Source organism: Diplotaxodon limnothrissa, linkage group LG15 (genome assembly GCF_057381915.1).
Source record: "Diplotaxodon limnothrissa isolate DT_005_m linkage group LG15, D_limnothrissa_male_GT1.1, whole genome shotgun sequence".
NCBI lineage: Eukaryota > Metazoa > Chordata > Actinopteri > Cichliformes > Cichlidae > Diplotaxodon > Diplotaxodon limnothrissa.
In genome coordinates, this window is record NC_140610.1 from 38,048,417 (window position 1) to 38,069,849 (window position 21,433).

Consider the following 21,433-nt stretch of genomic DNA (forward strand, 5'->3'; position numbering starts at 1 on the left):
ATCTCAGCTAGCATAATATGAAACAATAGAAAATGTCTGCTAGTTGGGGTTCAAATCCATCATTCTCTGCTCATGGCGCAGCGTTAAATACGCTAAGAGCACTTTGAAGAAGGATATTTTAAAATATGACCACGATATACATTTAAGATGCTATAACTGAACTTAATGTCACATTTGTCAAACTGCAAATCCCTGGGTATGAGGATTCAGTGTTAGTTTATCAGCAAAAGATGATAAAATTCTGGTAAAAGTTCCAGAGCTCTTAATTTTAAAGTCATTACTCAATCTTTGTAAAATGAAGGATTGCGTCGTCTTCTGAAGTAGTGGTATTTTCCCTTCTGGTGTTTAAGCAGTTCACACCCCACTGCAAGTGGGTGTCTCTACTGTCTGATGTCAGCTGGTCTAAGCTGTCTTTCACCCTCAGCCAGGAAGATCTGCATGGCACGGTACAGCAGGTGGATGCCGAGCTCCCGTTTCTTCTTTGTCTGCCAGTTGGACACGATGCCATAGAAATCCCCTCGCTTCTGATTCGTGAGCATCTTCAACCCTGCAACAGTTGAGAAAGTCAAGTTGCTTCACTGACAAATCTATCAGTGTTGTCAAACACAGTATTGCGTTTAGCAGTTTGTGAAAACCAAACCGAGCACCTATCACAGGTTTAAACAGTAAAATGTTGGTATTAGTTAATATCGCTCAAACTTAATGCTGCTATTAGATACAATTTCTCTATTTTTCCTGAATGTTTGTGTTAATATCTTAAAATAATACAGTTTCAGGGTTTTTTTGTCCTCTATCCGCCCATTTTTATTTTTTAACTGCTTATAAGCCATTCACATAGAATGCAACATGCACCATGCTCTAAAACCCATTCTTTTCCATTGCTTGCACTGCACAACAAGAGTTTCCTGTGGCATTGAGAAAAGCGTGCCAGCCAGGGCACACTCGCACATGGATCTCCACAGGTAGACCCAAGCGGCTGGTGGATCTGAACCCCAAACCTTTTTTGTTTTTCCTTAAACACTGCACCACTGTTCCATCACTTCAGAGTAACTTAATATATGCAGGGTTGCCAAAGAAAAAAGATACTCAGACAATTATCAATATTAAAAATTACAATATTCCAAGAGGTCGCTAGGGCTCAACAACACGGACGTATTAAACATGGAGGTGTACACTTCAACAGTAGTAATTTAAGGCACCAATGAGGCAGTGATGAGCCGCTAACATCATTGGTCCTTCCCCTATTTGGCTGATGTTTGCAAGGGTGGTTTCAGATTCTGATACATAAAAAGAGGGGGAAGTACTCAGCAGTCGTGCTGTGGATTGTAGTGATGTTATTATTAGTTATTTCAGTTTTTGATAAGTTTCGCCCTCATGCACTCACCAATCGCCTCCACCATACAGGCCTCTCTTGTGTAGGCTTCCACAGGAATAACATTTTGGAAACAATGCAGAGAGATGACACCCTGCCCTGTGTTCCACACCTGAAGGATGTGCTGGACTTTGGAGCACAGTTTCTGTGACAAGGAAGAACAAAAAAAAGAATCAAACTACATATTTACTACGCGATTAAAGACTATTTCAATATGATATATTAATACCGATCAATATTTGCATCCTTACCTTTGAGGTTTTGTCACCTTTAAAGTATTCTAAAGCCTCGTACAGATGACTGTAGGGACGGGAGCGTTTTCCTTTGCCAACATAAAATATAGCATGGATAAAAGTCTGGAAACACTCCTTTGGGGTCATGGTGTGACTGCGAAAGGGAAGGTTTTTTGTCACTCTGTCAGAGAGGGAAATAAACGATTCAATTAATATTTTTAGAGTTGAGAGGTGTTTATGGTATTCTATTTTAAAACTACATTTGGCTTAGACATTTAAACTGGGGGTTTCAAAGATGGTGCCAGTGTGCCGTCTTCACCTCTCCTTTCAACCCCTCTTTGTTGACTTTTGCATTGTATTCCTCATTCTCTTGGTAATATTCTCATCAGGTGGCAATGCACTAATTACTTATGACTGACAAACACTTAAATCTTCGATTCTCTCACTCCTATGGTTCCGATCCATGCTGGACTCTGGGAGACGCCACCCTGTCACAATCGGACTCCTCCACCAGCATATCCTGACTACCCCTACCCACCATGTATAAGAAATGCTATAGGAAGCGGGGCAAACGGAGTGGTATTCACGTCCGTCTTAAGGCTTACCTTAAACCACAGGCTATGGCTAATCCACATGCTAGCATGGATATTCTACGTCTTCTCTCCTCCTCCCGTGATTGCCTTCTTGCCAGATCGCTTAGTCGTCGGTGGATCTGCTTGTCGGACGGCAAGTTTACCCAGCCCTCCCAGTCCCATGCCTGCCTATTCAGACCTGGATAACGTCTTCCAGAGGTGGCGTGCATCACAGCAACCTAAGCCGTTTGCGACGCACTACGAGTAGGGACATGGCGCCCATGACACGGATGGCTCTACTAAATGTAAGGTCGCTGGTGTTTTAAATGACTTTTTCCTCGCCTTGGGGCTGTTTTGTTCCTGACGGAGACTTGGATTAGCCCTGGTGAGACGTTCTCCTTCTCGGAACTTCTCCCCCCAGACTGTGCCTTCTTCAGCTCACCTAGGCTTACAGGCAGAGGTGGTGGCTTAGCCTCAGTTTTTAAAAATAAACATAAAATTCGGCAGCTCCCCTCCCCTACCTACCCTAGCCTTGAAGTTCAATTACTGGAGTTGGCCGATTCTTCTATAACTCTATGTGTTGTGGTCTACCGACCGCCAAAATACAACAAGGCTTTTATACAGGATTTTGCTGAGCTATTAGGATCTGTTCTTTTTAAATATGACGGTGTTCTTATCACTGGTGATTTTAATATTGATATCTGTTGTAAGGATGATCCATTAGCCAAAGACTTTCTTGCTCTAACTGACTCTCTTAACCTTGTTCAGTGGCTAAATGAACCAACCCACTCTAAAGGCCATACCCTTGATCTGTTTTGTTTTTTTCATATGAAGTTTGTATTAAGAACACTGACAATGTTGGGATCTCTGATCACTTCCCAGTTATTTCTGATGTTGATTTATGCACCCTGAGGGCCTCAGACGCCCTATGCCCATAATTAATTCTGAAACTGTGGCTAATTTTTCTGTGGTGTTCGTTAATTCTGCACCCACTATTACTGATTGTCCTATACCTCATACAGTTGATGACTTTGCTAATTCTTTGCTATCCACATGCTCCTCTATCCTTGACGTTGTAGCACCTATTAAAATGAAATGTCCTCAAACCAATTCCCAACATTGGTTAAACGACTCAACACGTGCCCTACAACGTGTGTGGTGCAGAGCCGAGAGGAGGTGGAAAAAAGACAAGCTCGGGGTATCCTTTGATATCTTACGTACCAGCCGCCTGAAGTTTCAAAATGCTGCTAAAATGGCTAACGCAGCTTTCTTTTCTGAAATTATTGAGACTAATGGCCCTAATCCTCAAATGTTGTTTAAAATCTTTAATTCAGTGGTTAACCCCTGTCATGAAATGCCGACGGTGTCGTCTCCAGGTCTCTGCGAACAATTTTTAAATTACTTCACAGATAAAATTTTATCTCTCAAGTCTTCACACCCTTTAGTTGTGAGCCTTGCTTTCACCCCAGGATGTTTATCAACCTTTCATCAGTTTGCGCCAGTGTCACTCACTGCTCTTAAGCAAATAGCTGAAAAACTGAAAAATACAAATTCTGTACATGATATTCTCCCATCACGCATTATCAAGGATAGTTTTGATACAATTGGGCCCAGTATTTTAACTCTAATGAATTCTTCATTGCTTTCTGGCCATGTTCTGACAGCCTTTAAAAATGCCATAGTGCAGCCTGTTCTCAAAACAAGAGCCTCGATCATAATGACCTTGTGAACTACAGGCCGATTTCCAAACTCCCGTTCCTGTCCAAAATCTTGGAGAAGATAGTTCTCTCGCAACTTCATTCATCAACATCAGTGATAAATTTCAGTCTGGCTTTAAACCACGTCATAGCCCTGAAACAGCTCTGCTGAGAGTCCTTAATGATCTTCTCCTAATTGCCGATTCAGGTGGTTCAGCGGTCTTAGTCTTACTGGACTTGTCCTCAGCCTTTGATATGGTGGACCATAATATTCTGCTAACGAGATTAGAACATACAGTTGGCATTAGAGGTGACGCCCTTAACTGGTTTAAATCCTATCTTTCGAACAAGGTCCCCCTCTGTCACTCTGGGTACCTATTCTTCCTCTGCAGCATCCTTCTGCTGTGGCGTGCCTCAAGGCTCTGTGTAGGGCCCAATGTTATTCTCACTCTATATGCTACCTCTAGGCTTAACCGTTGAAAAATGCAACATGTCATTTCATTGCTATGCTGATGATATACAAATTTACTTTCAGCTAAGTGACGATGTTGCTGTCACTGCACTGCTTCCTAGAGTGCATGAGAGAAGTCAAATGGCTTTTGGGCAACTCTCTTATCTTAAATGAAAAGAAAACCGAAATTGTGGTGTTTGACAGTCATTTCCCCCAGGGCCAACTAGTTGATACCTTTGGATCCCTTGCCACTTTTCTCTCTGACACCGTTAGTAATCTAGGTGTGCTGCTGGACAGCTCTTTCAAATATGACAAACAAGTGTCCTCTGTAGTCAAATCTAGCTTCTACCAACTGCGTCTACCACATAAGGGTCTTGAAAAGCTTATTCATGCCTTTGTGACCTCTAGATTAGATTAATGTAATTCCCTTTACTTGCTGCTCTTCTCCATAGATTACAGCTTGTCCAAAATGCTGCGGCACGCCTTTTGACTGGTACCGGAAGGTTTGCCTCTATCACCCCTGTCCTTGCTGATTTGCACTGGCTCCCCATCAAATTTAAAATATTGCCGCTTACCTTCAAAATTATGAATAATGCAGCCCCTAGCTATCTCGCCGAACTTCTTAGACCATACACCCCTGGGAGAGCCCTCAGATCGTCCGACCAATTACTCTTGGTACAGCCTCGATCTCGGCATAAGAGCAGAGGTGACCGTGCGTTTGCCCTGGTTGCACCTAACCTGTGGAACAACCTTCCCATTGCTATTCGCGCATCTGACTCCATCCAATTATTTAAATCACGATTAAAAACTCACTTATTTAATCTTTCTTTCCCGGTTGGTTAACGCCTGTATTTTATACTTAATTCCAATTTTATCTTTCTTAATATCTTATTCTACTTAAAACCTATGTGTTTTTAGCAAGTTTTATTTAATATTCACTTTTATTCTTGTGTAATTAGTGCCAGTGACCTGTTAGCATATTCAGTACTTTGTTAATTCATGTTTTAACCTGCTGTTTTATTGTGAAGCACTTTGGTATACGGTTGGTTTTTAAATGTGCTATATAAATAAAGTTGTATTGTATTGTATTAGACACAAACAAGCCCATTACTAGCTCAATTTAGACAACTAATATGACTAGAGATTTATAGGGGTGAATCCAGAACACAAGTGCTCTCTGATGCATCTACTGAAGTGTGAATGTGAACATTTTCACACAGTCAGCAACAACTCATCTCCTCTGAATGCACAGAAGAAAACAAAACATAAATAAAAATGACGGCAAAAGCACCTTGGATCAAGCAGCAGGTAGTTGAAACTGGACTTGATGATGCCCTCTCTCCACTTCCTGTTCTGATCTGGTTGGTCAAACTGCTGGCACAAAGCCTGCTCATCAGCCTGGCAATTGGGAAGATTAAAGGTCTCCAGAACCCTACACAATTCTGGACTGTAACCTGCATCTGTAAAAATAAAAAACTAAATGTCAATGTATGTGTTCATATATTTTAAGAGTAGATATTATATTTAATGAAATGTTACAACAGAGCTCAACTTACCTTAAGTCACTTAAAAACTTGAAATAAAGCATTACCTGCTTGTGGTTGCTCTAACTTCTTCTGTTGATATTGTGACTGGCAGTTGGACTCCTGTACCAGGCGGCACAGTCTTCGCATGTAGGTGGGCCTTGTACGACTGCTGATGGGGCCTGGACTTTCCCCCAGCTCCACCAGCCTCGATCTGAGCTCCTTGTCAGTTATCCCTCTGATTTCTGGCAAAATATTGTCCACACACTTCTCATTTTCCGCCTTCTGTACCTCCACCTGGGGTTTCTGATTCTCTTTTTCTTTGCTGTCCACCATGTCAGCATGCAAAGTACGCCAGTCATAAAGTATGGTCTCCTCACTGCTGGTAGTACTCACGCTGGAGCTGAGGGAGGTGTCTGCTGTAGGTGGGACATGGGTCTCAATCAGTTTGTGGCCGCGTTCAGTATCTGTGTACAGGTACTCTACTGGTTCGTCCACATCCTGAATGTGTGGACGCCCTCCAGGGGTGTAGGACAAGTTAGCCAGGTGCTGTGGCCTACGGCAGCTTGAAAGCCTGCTCATGCTGTACCTCGGTGTGCAGCCAGTACCTGGGGTGCAGGGAAAATCAGAGTCCTCCTTGGATCTCCTTGGAGAACCATAGCTGGAGGTGGATGATGACGACACAGAGTCTGGCAGAGAGCTACAGTCCCTAGTTATCCAGGCATCTTCATTGTTTAGGCTTTCTACCTGCTCCTCATGAGGGGTATCGTTTACATTTCTCTTTGTAGTTGTCTCATCTGAACATGTCAGATCGTCAGTCAGAAATTCCCCGTCTTCGGTGAGATTACAGTTCTGTTCCTGCATAGCAAAAGCAATCTCTGCAATGTTTCTCTCATAAGCACTGACTGAATTGTCATTATTGCTCTCGAGTAGAAACGTGTCACACAAAGTCTGTGACTGAACAGCAGAGTCTGTCACACTTGTAGAGAGGAGAAGCGTATCAGCCTGGCTGTTACTAACACTTGAGCCTCTGAGAGTACTGGACTGTGTCTCTTGGCAGTCCACAGACAAGCACCCTCCTTCTGTGGGTCTGCCTGAAAAGCAGTGTGCACTGGATGGTAAGCGTGGTGAGTTATAAAACTCTTCACTGGTTGGAGATCTGGGAGTCTGGCGGCGTATTCGAACTGGTGTAGGCAGGGTATCTTCGAACAAAGATGTGGAGAGGCTCTCAGTTCTGCTTGTTCTCAGCGAGCAACGGCTCATTCTTGAGCGTGTCCTGCCTGTTACAAAAGGACTGGGTGTGAATGGATGATCACTTTTTTCTTCTACTGCTGCGGACTCAACAACATCTTCCTTACTTGGACTGTCTACATCATTACCACCACAACCCTGAACTATATCATTGTTTGGATTTTTTACTCCAGACAAGGTCAGTTTATTAAGCATACCTGATAAACGCTCAACCGTTTGAGGTTTGGAATCAGTATTAGCTTCCATATGAATCTTTGTAAGTTCACAATCAGAATTTGTAGAAATCAGAGTCTTTCTGTCTAATGCGGTCTTGGCAGAAACATCATCTGCTGCACTAAGTGAAAGACATTCAGGGTTTACAGAGGCATCCAGAGCACTGGTGTAATGGTCACTCTCACAGCTACTATAATGGCTACTACTAGTTCCACTGCTGCTGCCGGCAGCATGGCAGTGTACTTTGTTTTCATCACTGTTCCCCTGAGCGTCTTTTACACGCTCTGTTTCCTGTTCATCATCACTTTCTTCCAAAGCACAGTGAACAAGCACTGTTTTCTCCAAGTCCTCTTCTGTGCTCTCACTGCTTTCCCTGCAGAAAATGTAGACATGATCCGGTGATGTGGCGTCAATGCCCTGCTTGTCTAAAATAGTAGCCATGCGTTCTGAATCCAGGAAATCAGAATACTCAGATATGTCAAAAGGTAAGCTGCGCTGGCAGCCATCAACAGCAGGATTCTGCTGGGGAGATTCGGGGCTGAAAACAGGGTAATATTCATCCACGTCATCCCTGAAGCTCACGCTCTTCCGACTTGCTCGCATGAAGGAAACTGCAGGGAAGTTGGAAGGAGGGATTATGCCATCAGGTGAAGCAGTACATTCCTCGCCTTTCGATGTGGTATCATCGGTACAATTGCCATCTTCTTTAAGATTCGATACTGCAGCTGCAGGCTCCACCGCAGACATGCGAGTGCTTGAAAGTATGGAAGGATAAGATGGTCTGTGATGCGATACACTTCTGCAACTTAGTCGTCCATTAATGTTAGACAGGTTAAAAAATGATGAGCGCCTTGTGCTGCTCAGTGGGGCTTCTCCAAAGTCACTTATCATGGATGTGTGGGAACTAAAGCTGTAGTCCGATTCAGGATAGCTGGACATGTCTGTCTGGTCGGAATACAGAGCTGTGAAGGAAAAAAATGAACATAGTTTAGTCTGTCAGCAAAATTCTGTAAAGACAAACCTGAAACTTTTCTTATCCACTCTTTACACCCTGGCGGGGAGTTCTGCAGGTTATAGTTCTTGTGTTTTTTCATTATTTGATAGTAAAAACAGGTAATGCTACTGCCAATGTTTTAACTCCTTTGGTTTCACAATCGGTAGCGGAGCTTCTCAACAGCGCTCTCAGTGTGATTATACAACTGTCAAAGACTTGAAAAAGGTCATCTTACAGTATTGGAACTGAGGTATGTCATCCTCCTCAGTGTCTGTTGGGCCAGCCTGGTATTCCTGAAGGAGATGGGCACATTTTCGATTTTCCTGTTGCTCTGCAAGCTGCTGTGGAGTGTTTCCTTCCTGGATTAATAAAGCGGAAGTAAGAGAAAACTCAAAGTAAAATGTTCACTATATTCAAAGCAAAAGATTAGAATTTTATAGTATACTTTACAGTACCCTTCAGGTATTCTCTTGAAGTTGTCACAAATATAAACAACAGATTAACCTAAATGTTCCCAAAAACTAGTCTAAAAGCCACAATTAAGCAATTCATACATTATCTTTGATATATGGATTCCCTCCGTTCATCAAGAGCAGCTTGAGATTTTGATAACATCCCCACAGTGCAGCAACATGAAGAGGAGTGAGGCCTTCTGATGACCTAAAATCGACATTTCATCATTACAAGTCGGTGCAAAGTTTATGAAAAATCTGGCCAATATTTCAAACAAAACTACTGATATACCACGGTAAGTAAACAAATACAAACAGCACAATGTTGGCAATTCTGTCTCTGTAAACCACAACAGTAGATTTTAAATGAAACAATCCAGATGGGATTGGAGTGCAGACTTCACTTTTTGATTCAAAGAGTTTAACAAAACTTTTGCAGCAATTGTTTAGGAATGACAGTCATAACATACTGCAAAAGCAACCCAAGAATTTGTATAGAAAAATAAATAAGATGTCCTTCAACGGGCAACCCAAGAGAGCATGTTTTTCAGCTACTGAAGACACTGGCATAGACATAAACAAACCAGCAACTGAAGGTGGCTGCATTAGAGGCCTGGCAGAGCATGTCCAAGGCTTCTACACTTCAGGCAGTCATTAAGTGCAAAGCATTTTCATGCAAATATTAAATACAATCCTTTTATAAAATGGGGGACTATGTAGTAGTGAGTTAATACAATGCTTGTGTTAAAACCCCAGAACTAAGGCTGAAAAACTGTCTTGCTTCTTTGACTTAAAATACACTATAGTGACTAAATGTATATGATGTTAAGTGACTGTTTTGGATCTATACCTTATATTGGGGTCAGCTCCATATTGCAGCAAGGTTTTCAAGCATCTTATGTTCTTCTCAGTTTCTTTGCCAACAGATAAGTGTACAGCAGCTACCCCTTTGGTACCCACCAGATTGGGGTTTGCGCCTTGTAAAAGAAGTTGCTGCACAGATCTGTCACGAAAGCAAGACGTGTTACACTGACAAATACAAACTAACATATCGAAAAATGAAAACACCCGTAACAAACTAGTAAGGACTGAAATATGTAGCTATGTAGATATATAGAGTTCATGCACACTTAATTTTTTATTGGAAAACCGACATCGTGGATAGTATTGATTTTCTTTTTGAGAGATCAGAGCTGGATAAGGTATACAAATGTAAAAACGTAAATCGTAATGTTAGTCTGACGTGGGTGGCTGTAGCATGTTTACAACACAGGACATGTCAGGGGAAAGAAGAAAAAGGGATGGACCTCACCTGGGATCTCCTTCATTCACCGCTTTACACAGCTGACTCGTCAGTCTCCTCGTGTGTCGATCCATGGCCAGCGATACTTGTTTTTTAATTTATCTAAACTCTGAACATCTTCCGAGCAGCGTGTAATAAACTACGTGGCTCTGGCTCACGTTAGCAAGCAGAGCTAACGGCGACTTGCAAGCTGCAGAAATCGAGCTATTGTTTGCGTACATTAAACTACGTTTTCCTAAAGTTTAAGCCGGCAAAACGTTAACATGATTTTTTTTTCAATGCAGCTTGGACGATTGGGCGAGCGTTTCAGATTCTAAAGCAATAACTCACAGTTTATCTACATTTTGTTTTTTTACTTTTCGATGAAGCTACGGTACATTGTTTTCAGACTTCCCTCCAAGCCCCGCAGCAAACGGAAATCCCTCCCACATGCGCCTCTGATTGGACAAAGTTAACCAATGAGGTGATAGATTCATTTAAAGCAAGGCACAAAGTCTTTGCCTGAAAAACTACTGATGTCTTTGTAGGTCACAGCGTTTCTATTCCACTGCTGTATTTTATTTTAGCTTCAAAACTTTTAATTAATAGACGGAGTCACATAAAACTCAAATGCTCGAACACACACTGCTAATTAACTCATTATAATGCAACAAATGCTTACATGAAATGGTACTTCAGAATCATTAAGCCACTCAAAAATACACATGCAGTCTAATATCAAGGAAGGCGCACAAGGCAAAGCTGAATATTAATATCCCTTTACAAGATACATTTGGCAATTTGCAAGAGGTTCAAATAGGCTACTTAAGTAGGATAGGGACGGAGACTGCCTTAGTTCTATATTTATTTATTTATTTATTATGTTTATGTATTTACAACTAATATTTTTTTCTGTTGAATATAAATGATTTATGGGAGGTATTTATGAATTTAAAATGCGTATTTTCTGCTGATGATACTACTAGCACATGGTAGTGGGGAAAATTTCGATCAACTCCTGGATACTGCAGAGAAAGATTCTGATACTTTCACGAACCAGTAAACTCTAATAGCGAATAGGGGTTTATATTGAAATTGATAATGTATCCAAAACTAAATTCTGAAGTGTGTTATTGGGTTGTAAACAAATAAGGAAACCTCACATAAAACACATGACAACAAAAAATTCTAAAAGAATCACATTATTACATACAGCCAAAGTATGGCTGTATGTAATGCAGTGCTTGACAGTAACTCCAATATTTGTCAATATGAAATCTCTTGTTTATTCAGTACATCTCCAATATAATTACAAACATGATTTTATTTACAGGAGCTTAACACAGCATTAAAACATTGCTCTATGCAATACTAACAGAAATGGTTTTCACTGCAAAGTTGTGTCAACACTTGGAAATTACATAAAACAACACCGCTGTCTAAAACTACTGCATCACTTTTAAATTACACACAGTAGAGCGAAAACAATAATTTATTCCTCATCCAAATTCTCAGATAGCACCGATTTTCCAGGGATAGATATCATGTCATCTCAGATAGAGTAGAAAGGAAGTAGAAGGAGGCTAATCAGAAGAAGCAGCAGGCTAGGGTGGCTTGCTACAGCATGGCTGCCTTCAGGTAGTTGGCAGTCCACGTAGGGTTCTATGCATAAAGCATAAGCCATCACATGAGCAATGTAGCTCTGTTCCTGGACTCCATCAAAAAGATGTGACATGGGACCTTTGGCAAAAATGGCTACATCCTCTATGCCGTGGGTCTCTGAATCAAGAGGGACAGCAGTCTGCTGGACGTAGTTGTTGTCCGCTGAAGGGAAACAAGAGAGAAGACTTCAGTATTAGCTGCATAGCTTTAGTTAGATCAGTGTTGACAAAAAAAAGCCAACAGTTGGCTTACTAAACTAAAACGCATTGTACTGATGACATTAGCTGTATTGATAATGGATTGCATTTATATAGCGCTTTACAATTCCACTATTGTCTGTGAAGGTTCTCAGCCATCCAGGTCATCGTAGTCTAAGGTGCTTGGAAAGAAAAGCATTCCACTCTGATTCCACTATTCATTCACTCTCACACACTGGTGGAGGAAAGCTACAATTGTAGCCACAGCTGCCCTGGGGCAGACTGACAGAAGCAGGCTGTCATATCGCGTATCTGGCCAACAGAGGTAGGGTAAAGTGTCTTGCCCAAGGACACAGTGACCAGGACAGAGAGCCCGGGGATCGAACCGGCAACTTTCCGGTTACAGATGAGCGTCCCAAACTCCTGAGCCACAGTCGCCCCGTGATGAAAGCAGATGAAGACACTAACCTGTTTCATTATCGTAATCCTTACTTTCTGACACTTAGTAATGATTCATAAGTAGTCTTTACAATTCAACACTCCTATGAAAGTACTGTACAGAATTTTTTCTAAATCATCTGCTGTTTATAGCCCTTATTTCAAATGCTGTACCGTCAAAAAAACAACCTGAAAGAATGGTGTATATATACACAAGAAGCTGTATTGTCCATTCAATGAAACTCCATTGCTGAACGTTTGTGAGGTGACAGTGAAAAGCTAGATTGAGTGTTTTGTGGCAGTGCAGTTGGTTTACTGTTACACCACAAGATGGAGCTATTGCATTGATTTGGATTCCATAAAAAGATGCTCAGTGTCACTTACTTGAAATTGATTCATTCACATCCGGGCGACTTCCATTGGCAATCTTGTATCCTGGTCCATTCCCATACACAGCAGTGGTGAAGTGTTTGTTGTCAGTAGCCTTGGTATCAGCGATCCCTGTATATCACAAGGGCAAATTACCACTCAGAACATAAGATGAGGCTGACTTGTTAATGCTAAAGCTTCTTCCAAAAGTGCATTTTACCTAGAACAGGGTTTCCTCTTGGAGAATAACCTCCAAAAGCAAAAACATGAGAGTGGTCTGCAGTGACTATAGTCAGAGTGTCCAGGTCACTGACGAGGTCAGCTGTTCGCTCGATTGCTCTGTCAAACTGTACAGCTTCATGGAGTGCCTTTTTGGCCATTGTTGCATGGTGACCGTGGTCGATTCTCCCCCTTGAAGTTCAGAAGAAAGTCACTGATAAATAAGCATCTGTAGTAGTACGTCTCTTGCAAAGTTTGAGATTGCAGTGAAAACGTAGGCGTCCCAAAGTACAGCCTTAATGCGACATAATGCTACAACTGTGACCAGCACATCAAATATTAGTTTGGCCAATGGTATTGCAGCAAAAGTGAGTTCCAGTTATGGAAAATGGCATGAAATTAATAATAGGATTATCTGTGGAAACCATTGTGTTAGTAACTGCTCCTTCATAGTCATATTAGACCACATTTCACTTGTTGGACACAGTGCCATGTGTAAAAGATGGAAATGGACAATGATGATGTCAATGTTGCATCATCGTAAACTTGTGTGGGGAAAGTCGTATTAATGCACACGCCTGAAGCAAGAGATGAATGAGAAGAAAAAAAACTGTCAGTGAGAAGAGCTTCTAATATGAACCAGCCATTTTTTCAAGTTTTAAAGAGAAGAAGAGCAGAACAGTTCATCTAAAAATAAATACATAAGAATGAAACATCTGTAAAGAAACACAGACAATATTTTTTTCACAATCTTCTATGTGCCAAAGAAGCAAATCTGTCATCAAAAGTAAAGGTGGACTTGGCAAATAAATAAATAAATAAATGAACACTGGTTTTACTTCTGCCTGCAATCAAGATTAATCAGCACTCAGCCGACCCTCCACATATCTCTGGTGCAGGCTGATACTGATATTGATTTTGCCATTGTCACAATATGAGAATAACATGAAAATATGCCACAGTTTTTATTCTGTCTGTTGTTGCCAATCGGACATTCACATTAAAAGGTCAACCATGATTTGTTGTTTTGATTAATATTCCTGATTTCTTTCTTTGGTGAATATACTATACTTATCTTCCACAAAGAGGAAAAATCCTTTGGGGTTCTTGCTGAGGATCTTGATAGCTTTCTCTGTCATCTCTGTAAGGGATGGGTCCATGGAGGGGTCACGATCCAGCTCGTACCGGCAGTCTTTGGGTTCAAACAGACCTTAAAAGAAAGAATTTGCAGGCTTCAGTTTTCCCCTGTTACATCTGCCATATTACATATAGTATATATAATCTTTATATGTAATAAATAAATAAATAAAATGGCACAAACTTGATAAATTCCTTAAAAACACTGACAAATGAGTTCAGCAGAATTTAGCGAAATGTCACTGTTTAAAAATCTAAGTTTTTTTATTGGGTCTAGAGTACTTAAGGTCTTGTGTTTTTCTTCTCTGTATGACGCAGTTGTAAATGATGCACCTCAGAGTTCTTACCCATCAGGAAGTCTGTCGTTGCAGGATTGATAGCATCAAAGTCAGCCTTGTTCCAAACATATTTAGCATTCTGTCGGTGGGGAACAATGACAAACGTGGAAAATGTTTGTTTTTTAAAAAAAAATGCTCAGTGATGAAAATCACGATACATGTTCAAACTAAAAACTGATGAGCACACTTGATGAAGGCACTGTTTACCGGTTTGTTCTTTAGCCATTCATCGACCAGATTTTTCCCGTCCTTTCGGACTCCTGTCTTATTTAAATACTCTGGGTCTTCCACTGTTGTGGGAAACATATAGGTACGACCTCCACCAAGGATAACCTGCAGAAAGAAATATATTCCCCTTTTGATTTTTGTACATGTAAAATACTTTAAAAAAAACCACATTTAGTGTATGAGGATTTATTCACCGAGTACTTCTGAGGTTTGGATTAGAAAGTGGTTTCTTAGGTTCGCTGTCATCCATGTTTTACAAAATTGTCGAGGAATCTGCTTTTGGTAAAATTTAATGACTTATCTAAAAGACCTTATCTGGTTTATTCAGTCTAGAGGTACCTTGATTTTTTTTCTATTCATCATTTGTGTGAGTGCACTGTTCATTTGCCTGCCCGTTTTGATTAAGTCTTACATTTATCTCTGTGTTGTAAACCAGCTGGTAAGCAATGTCACGGCACTCATTCTTGACTGCCTCATTTGGGAGATCAGCATCAGAATACCAGTCCCGGCTGGCAACGTGAGCGTAGGCTGCAGCAGGAGAAGCATGTTGAACTCTGGTTGTGGTGACAATGCCAACTGATTTCCCTGAAACAAGGACCAGATTTTTCATAGCGTTAACATATTTGCTGAGTTATACTTGGAGAACTTGAACTGATTAGGCTCCTGGAGGTTAACAAATTTTGTTTGAAAATGCAGGACACATTTATTTTTTAGATTTAGATATATTTAGATATATACACTTGATGTGAGGTATGCTACAGAAAACACGCCTGTTTAGATGTAAAATTGTTTTATTTATAGTAGTTGAATAGTTGTCCAGTTAGTAAGCTAATGCTGTACACTGAACAATAAATGTATATAGGTTATTTCTCTTGTACACGTTCGACTTTTAAGATTTTATTGCTTTGTAGCATCATTTTCATGTGCCTTAAAGTAGTCAAAGCTTTGTGGATGTGGGTCTACCTGCAGCCTTGGCACGGTGAAGAACAGATATGACTTCATTTCCATGGGAAGCCTGGCAGTCGTACCTTGGAGTGGCAGCACTGACCCCCAGAGTGCCATAGTTGGCTTTCACACCACACTGGTACGCTGTTGCTGTGCCAGCACTGTCTGGCATCTGCTGATCCACGTTGTACGTCTGCAGGCATCCGAAGCAATCACACATATTGCATGTTAACCAATATTCACGCTCACTGTCAAAGAAAATGCTGATTCTGTCATTGACATCAAGAAAATTAAAACACTGAACATTCATAAATTAAGTGTCCTAGATTTTTCACAAAAGTTATGTCACCTGACTTATAACACAGATAAAAAAGCCTGTCTTTGTTAGGCTGGTAACATGTATCCTGCTAGTGAAAGGGCAAAACCTGAAACCTTGACCCTTACATTAAAGGCATGACTTTGCTTTGGAGGAATTTCACTGCAAATTAATAGCTGTTGTGAGTGATGACCTTTATCTATGAAATGTTTTTATTCCCACATGATCCTGCAAGTGGTCACTCTAATTAGAATAAAAACATTTCATAGATAAAGGTCATCCGAATCATTGGATGATTTGATGAATATGGCAAATATATATATTTTGTGCTACAGCCATAGACAGTTTTTAGGAAAAATGAAGCCAATGAAGTACCTTAACCATGAATTCTATATGAAGGCCACCAGATGGCACTAGTTACCATAGAGGTCTGTGGGAAAACAACTTTGACCTTTGTGAAGACCCTTCTGCTCAATTCATGGGCTCAGTCACTCATTTTGGCTCACATTGAACACAAACTTAAGTCTGCTTTTATAGTTTATCTTTTGAAACAGTGGCGTTCCACCCTTCCAGCACATACTTGCAGAATCAATGCCAAGTGACACTGAAGCTGTTGTTTGTAATCTTGCCAGAGGTGGGACCAAGTCATTGTTTTGCAAGTCTCAAGTAAGTCTCAAGTCTTTATCCTCAAGTCAAGTCTCAAGTCTCAAGTAATGTCAGGCAAGTCAGAGTCGAGTCTCAAGTCACTGGTGTAAAAGTCCGAGTCAAGTCACAAGTCTGAAACTTTGAATTTCAAGTCCTTTCGAGTCTTTAAAAAAAAAAAACGAAAAAAGAATGTTGCAGTTATGCTAAATGTAAATATTAGACCATGTAATTTTTAAATCTGTGTTTTTCTCAACACATGACGAAATAGTGAACTTAGAAAATATACACAAATTGTGAAATTGCACCTCTTTAAAATGCAGCTCAATTAAACTTAGTTCCAAGAATAATTTTCACCGTCAGTTCTGAGATAAGCTGCATGTTATTCTTAGATGCACTTGTAGGACCGGCTTTAAAATCACATGACAAAAATATCATACACATTAAAAAAAAACTGTATCACCAACGTAGCCTGGAAAACATTTGCTAGTTAGATGAAGTCAGCTATCTCATCGTAGCAAAAGAGAAGCACCACCTACCGTTCTTTATGCAACTTCAACCGTCGGAGAAAGTTGGAAGTTGTTCCATCTCTGTCTGTGATTCTCTACTTGGATGTTTTGCATATTGCATTTCGGTTTTTTGTTGACTACTTCATAGTTTATGTACCTGAAAAAATAACTCCTTGCAGCATTTTTGAGCGTTTTTTTTTTCTTTTTAAAAAAAAATCTGGTTAATTTGATTGGCTGTGCTACAGCTCACGCACACATACGTACGGAGTGTGGTTTGAATAAATGAATGAATGAATTGAATTAATGGTGCACACTTTCTATATAATATAATATAGTATGCGTGTTAAATTTTATATTTGGGGTGAAATATCAAGTATTTTCAAGTAAACTAGTTCAAGTCCAATTCAAGTCCCAGGTCATTAGTGTAAAAGTCCAAGTCAAATCACAAGTCTTAGAACATTTTTTCAAGTCAAGTCTAAAGTCATAAAATTAATGACTCGAGTCTGACTCGAGTCCAAGTCATGTGACTCGAGTCCACACCTCTGAATCTTGCTTTCTGGTTGTTGTTTTTATCAGTAAGATTTAGAACCATAAAAGTATGTGCGATACAGTTAAGGATGCAAGTCTACGGAGTGTGTTGCTCATAGTGTTCTGACCTTAGAAAGGGCCAGGTGGGGGAAAGAATCCATAGCTAGACTGGACTCCTCCCCACTTACTCCTTCCAACTGGCCTTTGAGGATCCGGGCAGCAGTCACTGTTGGCATACCCATACCTGGAAGTAGGAGGAATCACACGTGAGTAGATAACATCAGCCAAGAGAGTACACTGTGCTCTTTGAACTCATTAGGTCCAGCTAATAAAACAGCTAGTGAAACTTGGTAAAGGACATTCTGGTCATCAGATATAAACCTTAAACTCTTCTAATGTGTCACCAATAGGTCATTAACTAAAAGAACTTTCCTATGTATTCTCACAAACACGTCATTTATTGAGCTGTTACATATTACTTATCAATCATAAATATTGATAAAACTTTAAATGTGCTGAAGACAGCATCAGTGATGGCAAAAGTCGAAGCTCATAAAATCATAATCAAGATATAAATTTGTCATTTGTACAGAGAAGCTGCTAAACAGTGATGTTGGGTCAGAGATTAAATAGCAGCAAATGTATGATTTCATGTAAGGCTATATTTCCACAACGGAATAAAGAAATTCGTTTCTGTTGTTTTACAATAGCGGAAAATATTTCGCCTGCTTTTGGTTTTGGTTAAATGGAATTAATGAAGCAAACTGAACTAACCTGTTATTAATTTCTGTTGAACGTCCAGACATGGTAGATGACTTCAAACTGTTTCCGATTTACCCTTTTTTGGTATTAGCCCGATTAAGGATACAAGAGCAAATATTGCAACCCCACATGCACTGTGGGCTTTGCAGAGCCTCACTTCACTTTGTTATGCCTGGCTTTCCGAGCAGATGATCATGTGTCAGTGTTCATCTCCTACCATGATTTTTGTGGTACCAAAATCTGGGGCTTTAAAAGACCTTATTATGTTTTGGTGAGTTACACCACAGTGATGGAGAGACTCAAAATGTCTTTCAGCTGAATAAATGAACTGAGGTACAAGAGGAAATACTTGATAGTTTAAAGAAACTTCATAAATGGTAGGAAAATTTCTTTCTTAGACTTACCATCTCCTAGGAAGAGGATGGCATTCTTGGCTTGGTGTGAATTACGTGGTTTATTTAGGGCTGCGTGAATAGCATTCCTTCCTTTATTGTTCCAGTAGAACGGTTCGAGCTCATCCTCTATAAGCGAGACAAAATAAATGTGAAGGTGGTTAGAGCCATTCAAATGTGTTTCTGTGTTTTTTTTTAATGAATAAACTGCATAATAGTCAGTTTTTGCAACACCGAATATGCATTGCATGTCTGTTACTGTCTTTTCTTTAAGCTTGAAATTGTGTTGCAAATTGAAAGTAATATTCTTAGTTTCTGAAGAAGCTCTCATGAACAAAATGTAGCAAATTCTTACTGTTAGCACACGAAGTCCACTGCACCGAAATGGAAATCAGTAATCCAATAAAAAATAGATAATGTCTGTTGGCCATGGTCTAGACTCTATATGAATGCAGAGAGAGAACAAGAGCACGTTTTCCTCACTCTGAAGCACCTTTATATATTCAGCCAAGGAGCAAAGGGCACATGAAGGAACTTGCAATTGAGGGAAAAGGTTTTATGCAATCTCTCACACACATGCACACGGGAGAAGAGGCAGTAAACTACGCAATGTCAGTACAAAATAGTTAAGAAGATCTAAATTTGCTTTGTAGAAGTAATCATTATTGGACCACGGTGAAATTAAAACCGTAGCTCACACGATAATGCTAAAGCAAAAGTGTTCTTTGCAGAATGTGAAACAGAAAGGAGTTTCCTAAAATTGTTGCTGTTAGCTTTATACCTAATAGTTAATTTGATCCCTTCTATCAGTATCATTACCCAGATTAAGTACTTTTGTGCATCAGCCAGCTAGCTAGACGCTTATAGATAAATATTGATCCCACAAGGGAGATCAGTGTGCCACAGCAGCAGGATAAAAAAATTAAAATTGGACCAAATTTTTTAGTTTTTTATTTTAGTTTTGGATTTAAATGTACATTTGCACAATGACTGAAACTTGCACCACTGAAGGAACAATGGGCTGTGAGGTGAGTTCCTTGATCCCACAGAAACGTCCAGATTGGAGATTTACTTATCTGGATGATTGAGCTAAGATGTGTTTATTAGTTTGTCAGCCCGAGTACAGACAGCTGCAATAAAAAGCACCATCTGATAAATGTTTACCAGCAATAGCTTTAATCACTCTTGTCTATAGCTACCATAAATCAGTGTGATATGCATAAAATTTACTGATTTGTTTTTGTTTTTCACTCTTCCACACTTTTACATTGCAGTGTTAAAAATCTGTTTACTGTACTTTATGGTCAAGTGGTCCAATTTTCACAAATTGTTGAAAGTTGTTTATTTTAATTTGTGGTACAATTAACTGAGCCATGAGTGTGTGTGTACAGGTGGCTTTGATCACACATCTGTGTGACGTTTTCAGAAAGTGGTTTAAAAATGTTCATTCTTTTATATCCACTGGCTTTGGTTGTTTGGACCAGGTTTGGGCTTATTGCAGAAAACAGTTTTATTAAAACAGGAAGATTTTGAAAGATTCAGTGGAATACACTTTTACAATGTCAAAATTTCATTTCTTACAGGGAAATACATGTAAGTGAGCCTGATAATTGTATTATTATTTATTTTATTTTATCATTATTTCACAGACTCTGTTGGAGGGCTTAACAGGAGTTTCAGTTTCCACATTCAAAATGTTAGCATCAGTATCTAAATCTTTTCTTAAAAGTTTGGGCAACAATGTAATACGCTTACTCTGGAACACAGCCAATCCAGAAAATGTAAAAACACATATGCTCTTTCTTGGCAATCTTTATTAAATGAAATGACCCATAAAGTTGGGCATTACCCAAAATATTTTCTATCAAATGGAGAACGATTTTACAAAGAAAACCAGATGTTCTATGCCTACACATCTGTAGGAAAAGAAATAGTATGAAAATACATTTTCAACTTGCTTATAAAATACATTCGTTTACAATCCAATAGATTATGGTATCAAGTGACAGGCAATTTAACAGAGAAACATAAAAGGTTAGGAGCTATTAAGGTCAAGACACATAATGAAGGGCTGATATTTTAACGCAGTCTTTCTGATTTCTTCTCAGGTCTGATAACGCTGGTACTCGCCATGACGGCTCATAATTCAGGATTACATTATCGTATTTTATTTCACCTGGACAGTGATGATCATGTTACAGCTCTGTGCCCTGTATACGTGGCCAATAGAAAAAAATGAGCTCAAATCTGTTTGTTTCAGTTTATGCTGTCCAAAGCTTTAGATTACACTGAATGTATTTAACTGGAGAAAAAAACATAATGGGCAAAACTCACACTTAATAATGAAAAAAGTTAGTGCATGTTAGACGTCACATATGTACATATAGGCTGTAATTGCCTTTAATAAAATACAACAAGTTTTGATGGCTCTGCAGTGGAAACACACGGAGGGCTGTTTACATATGAATTATGGTTAATTTGCATATGTAGTAGCTTGAGGTTCCTGCATAGCTGTTGGTATGCACCTGAATAGAGTTAGCACATGCAAGTTAAGCCTACGCTTGCATGCATGTTTGGTTAACTGTGCATGTAAATATGGACGTACAGAGAATCTTTTTTTCTCTTAAGAAATACAGTACTTTTATCCCTGGATTCTAAGTTGACAGCCTGTGCACATACAGTGCACATGCATACCCTGCGAGTGTTTAGTG

At 39.8% G+C, this 21,433-nt stretch overlaps 2 protein-coding genes across 2 annotated transcripts; both read right to left on the reverse strand.

Moving 5' to 3' along the window:
• Positions 1 to 380: 380 nt before the first annotated feature.
• LOC146617945 (uncharacterized) lies at positions 381 to 10,260 on the reverse strand. Its single transcript, XM_085373651.1, has 9 exons — positions 10,071 to 10,260; positions 9,609 to 9,761; positions 8,861 to 8,966; positions 8,542 to 8,665; positions 5,917 to 8,274; positions 5,617 to 5,785; positions 1,624 to 1,786; positions 1,385 to 1,517; positions 381 to 547 (listed from the first exon to the last, which is right to left on the reverse strand). The coding sequence occupies exons 1-9, from the start codon at positions 10,133 to 10,135 to the stop codon at positions 381 to 383; spliced, it is 3,438 nt and encodes a 1,145-aa protein (XP_085229777.1). The 5' UTR covers positions 10,136 to 10,260.
• A 1,332-nt stretch (positions 10,261 to 11,592) lies between these two features.
• LOC146617946 (alkaline phosphatase-like) lies at positions 11,593 to 19,153 on the reverse strand. The gene is made up of 11 exons (XM_085373652.1): positions 19,078 to 19,153; positions 18,735 to 18,851; positions 17,697 to 17,812; positions 15,592 to 15,766; positions 15,041 to 15,213; positions 14,608 to 14,733; positions 14,410 to 14,479; positions 13,997 to 14,135; positions 12,927 to 13,117; positions 12,722 to 12,838; positions 11,593 to 11,864 (listed from the first exon to the last, which is right to left on the reverse strand). The coding sequence occupies exons 1-11, from the start codon at positions 19,151 to 19,153 to the stop codon at positions 11,593 to 11,595; spliced, it is 1,572 nt and encodes a 523-aa protein (XP_085229778.1).
• Positions 19,154 to 21,433: the final 2,280 nt, after the last annotated feature.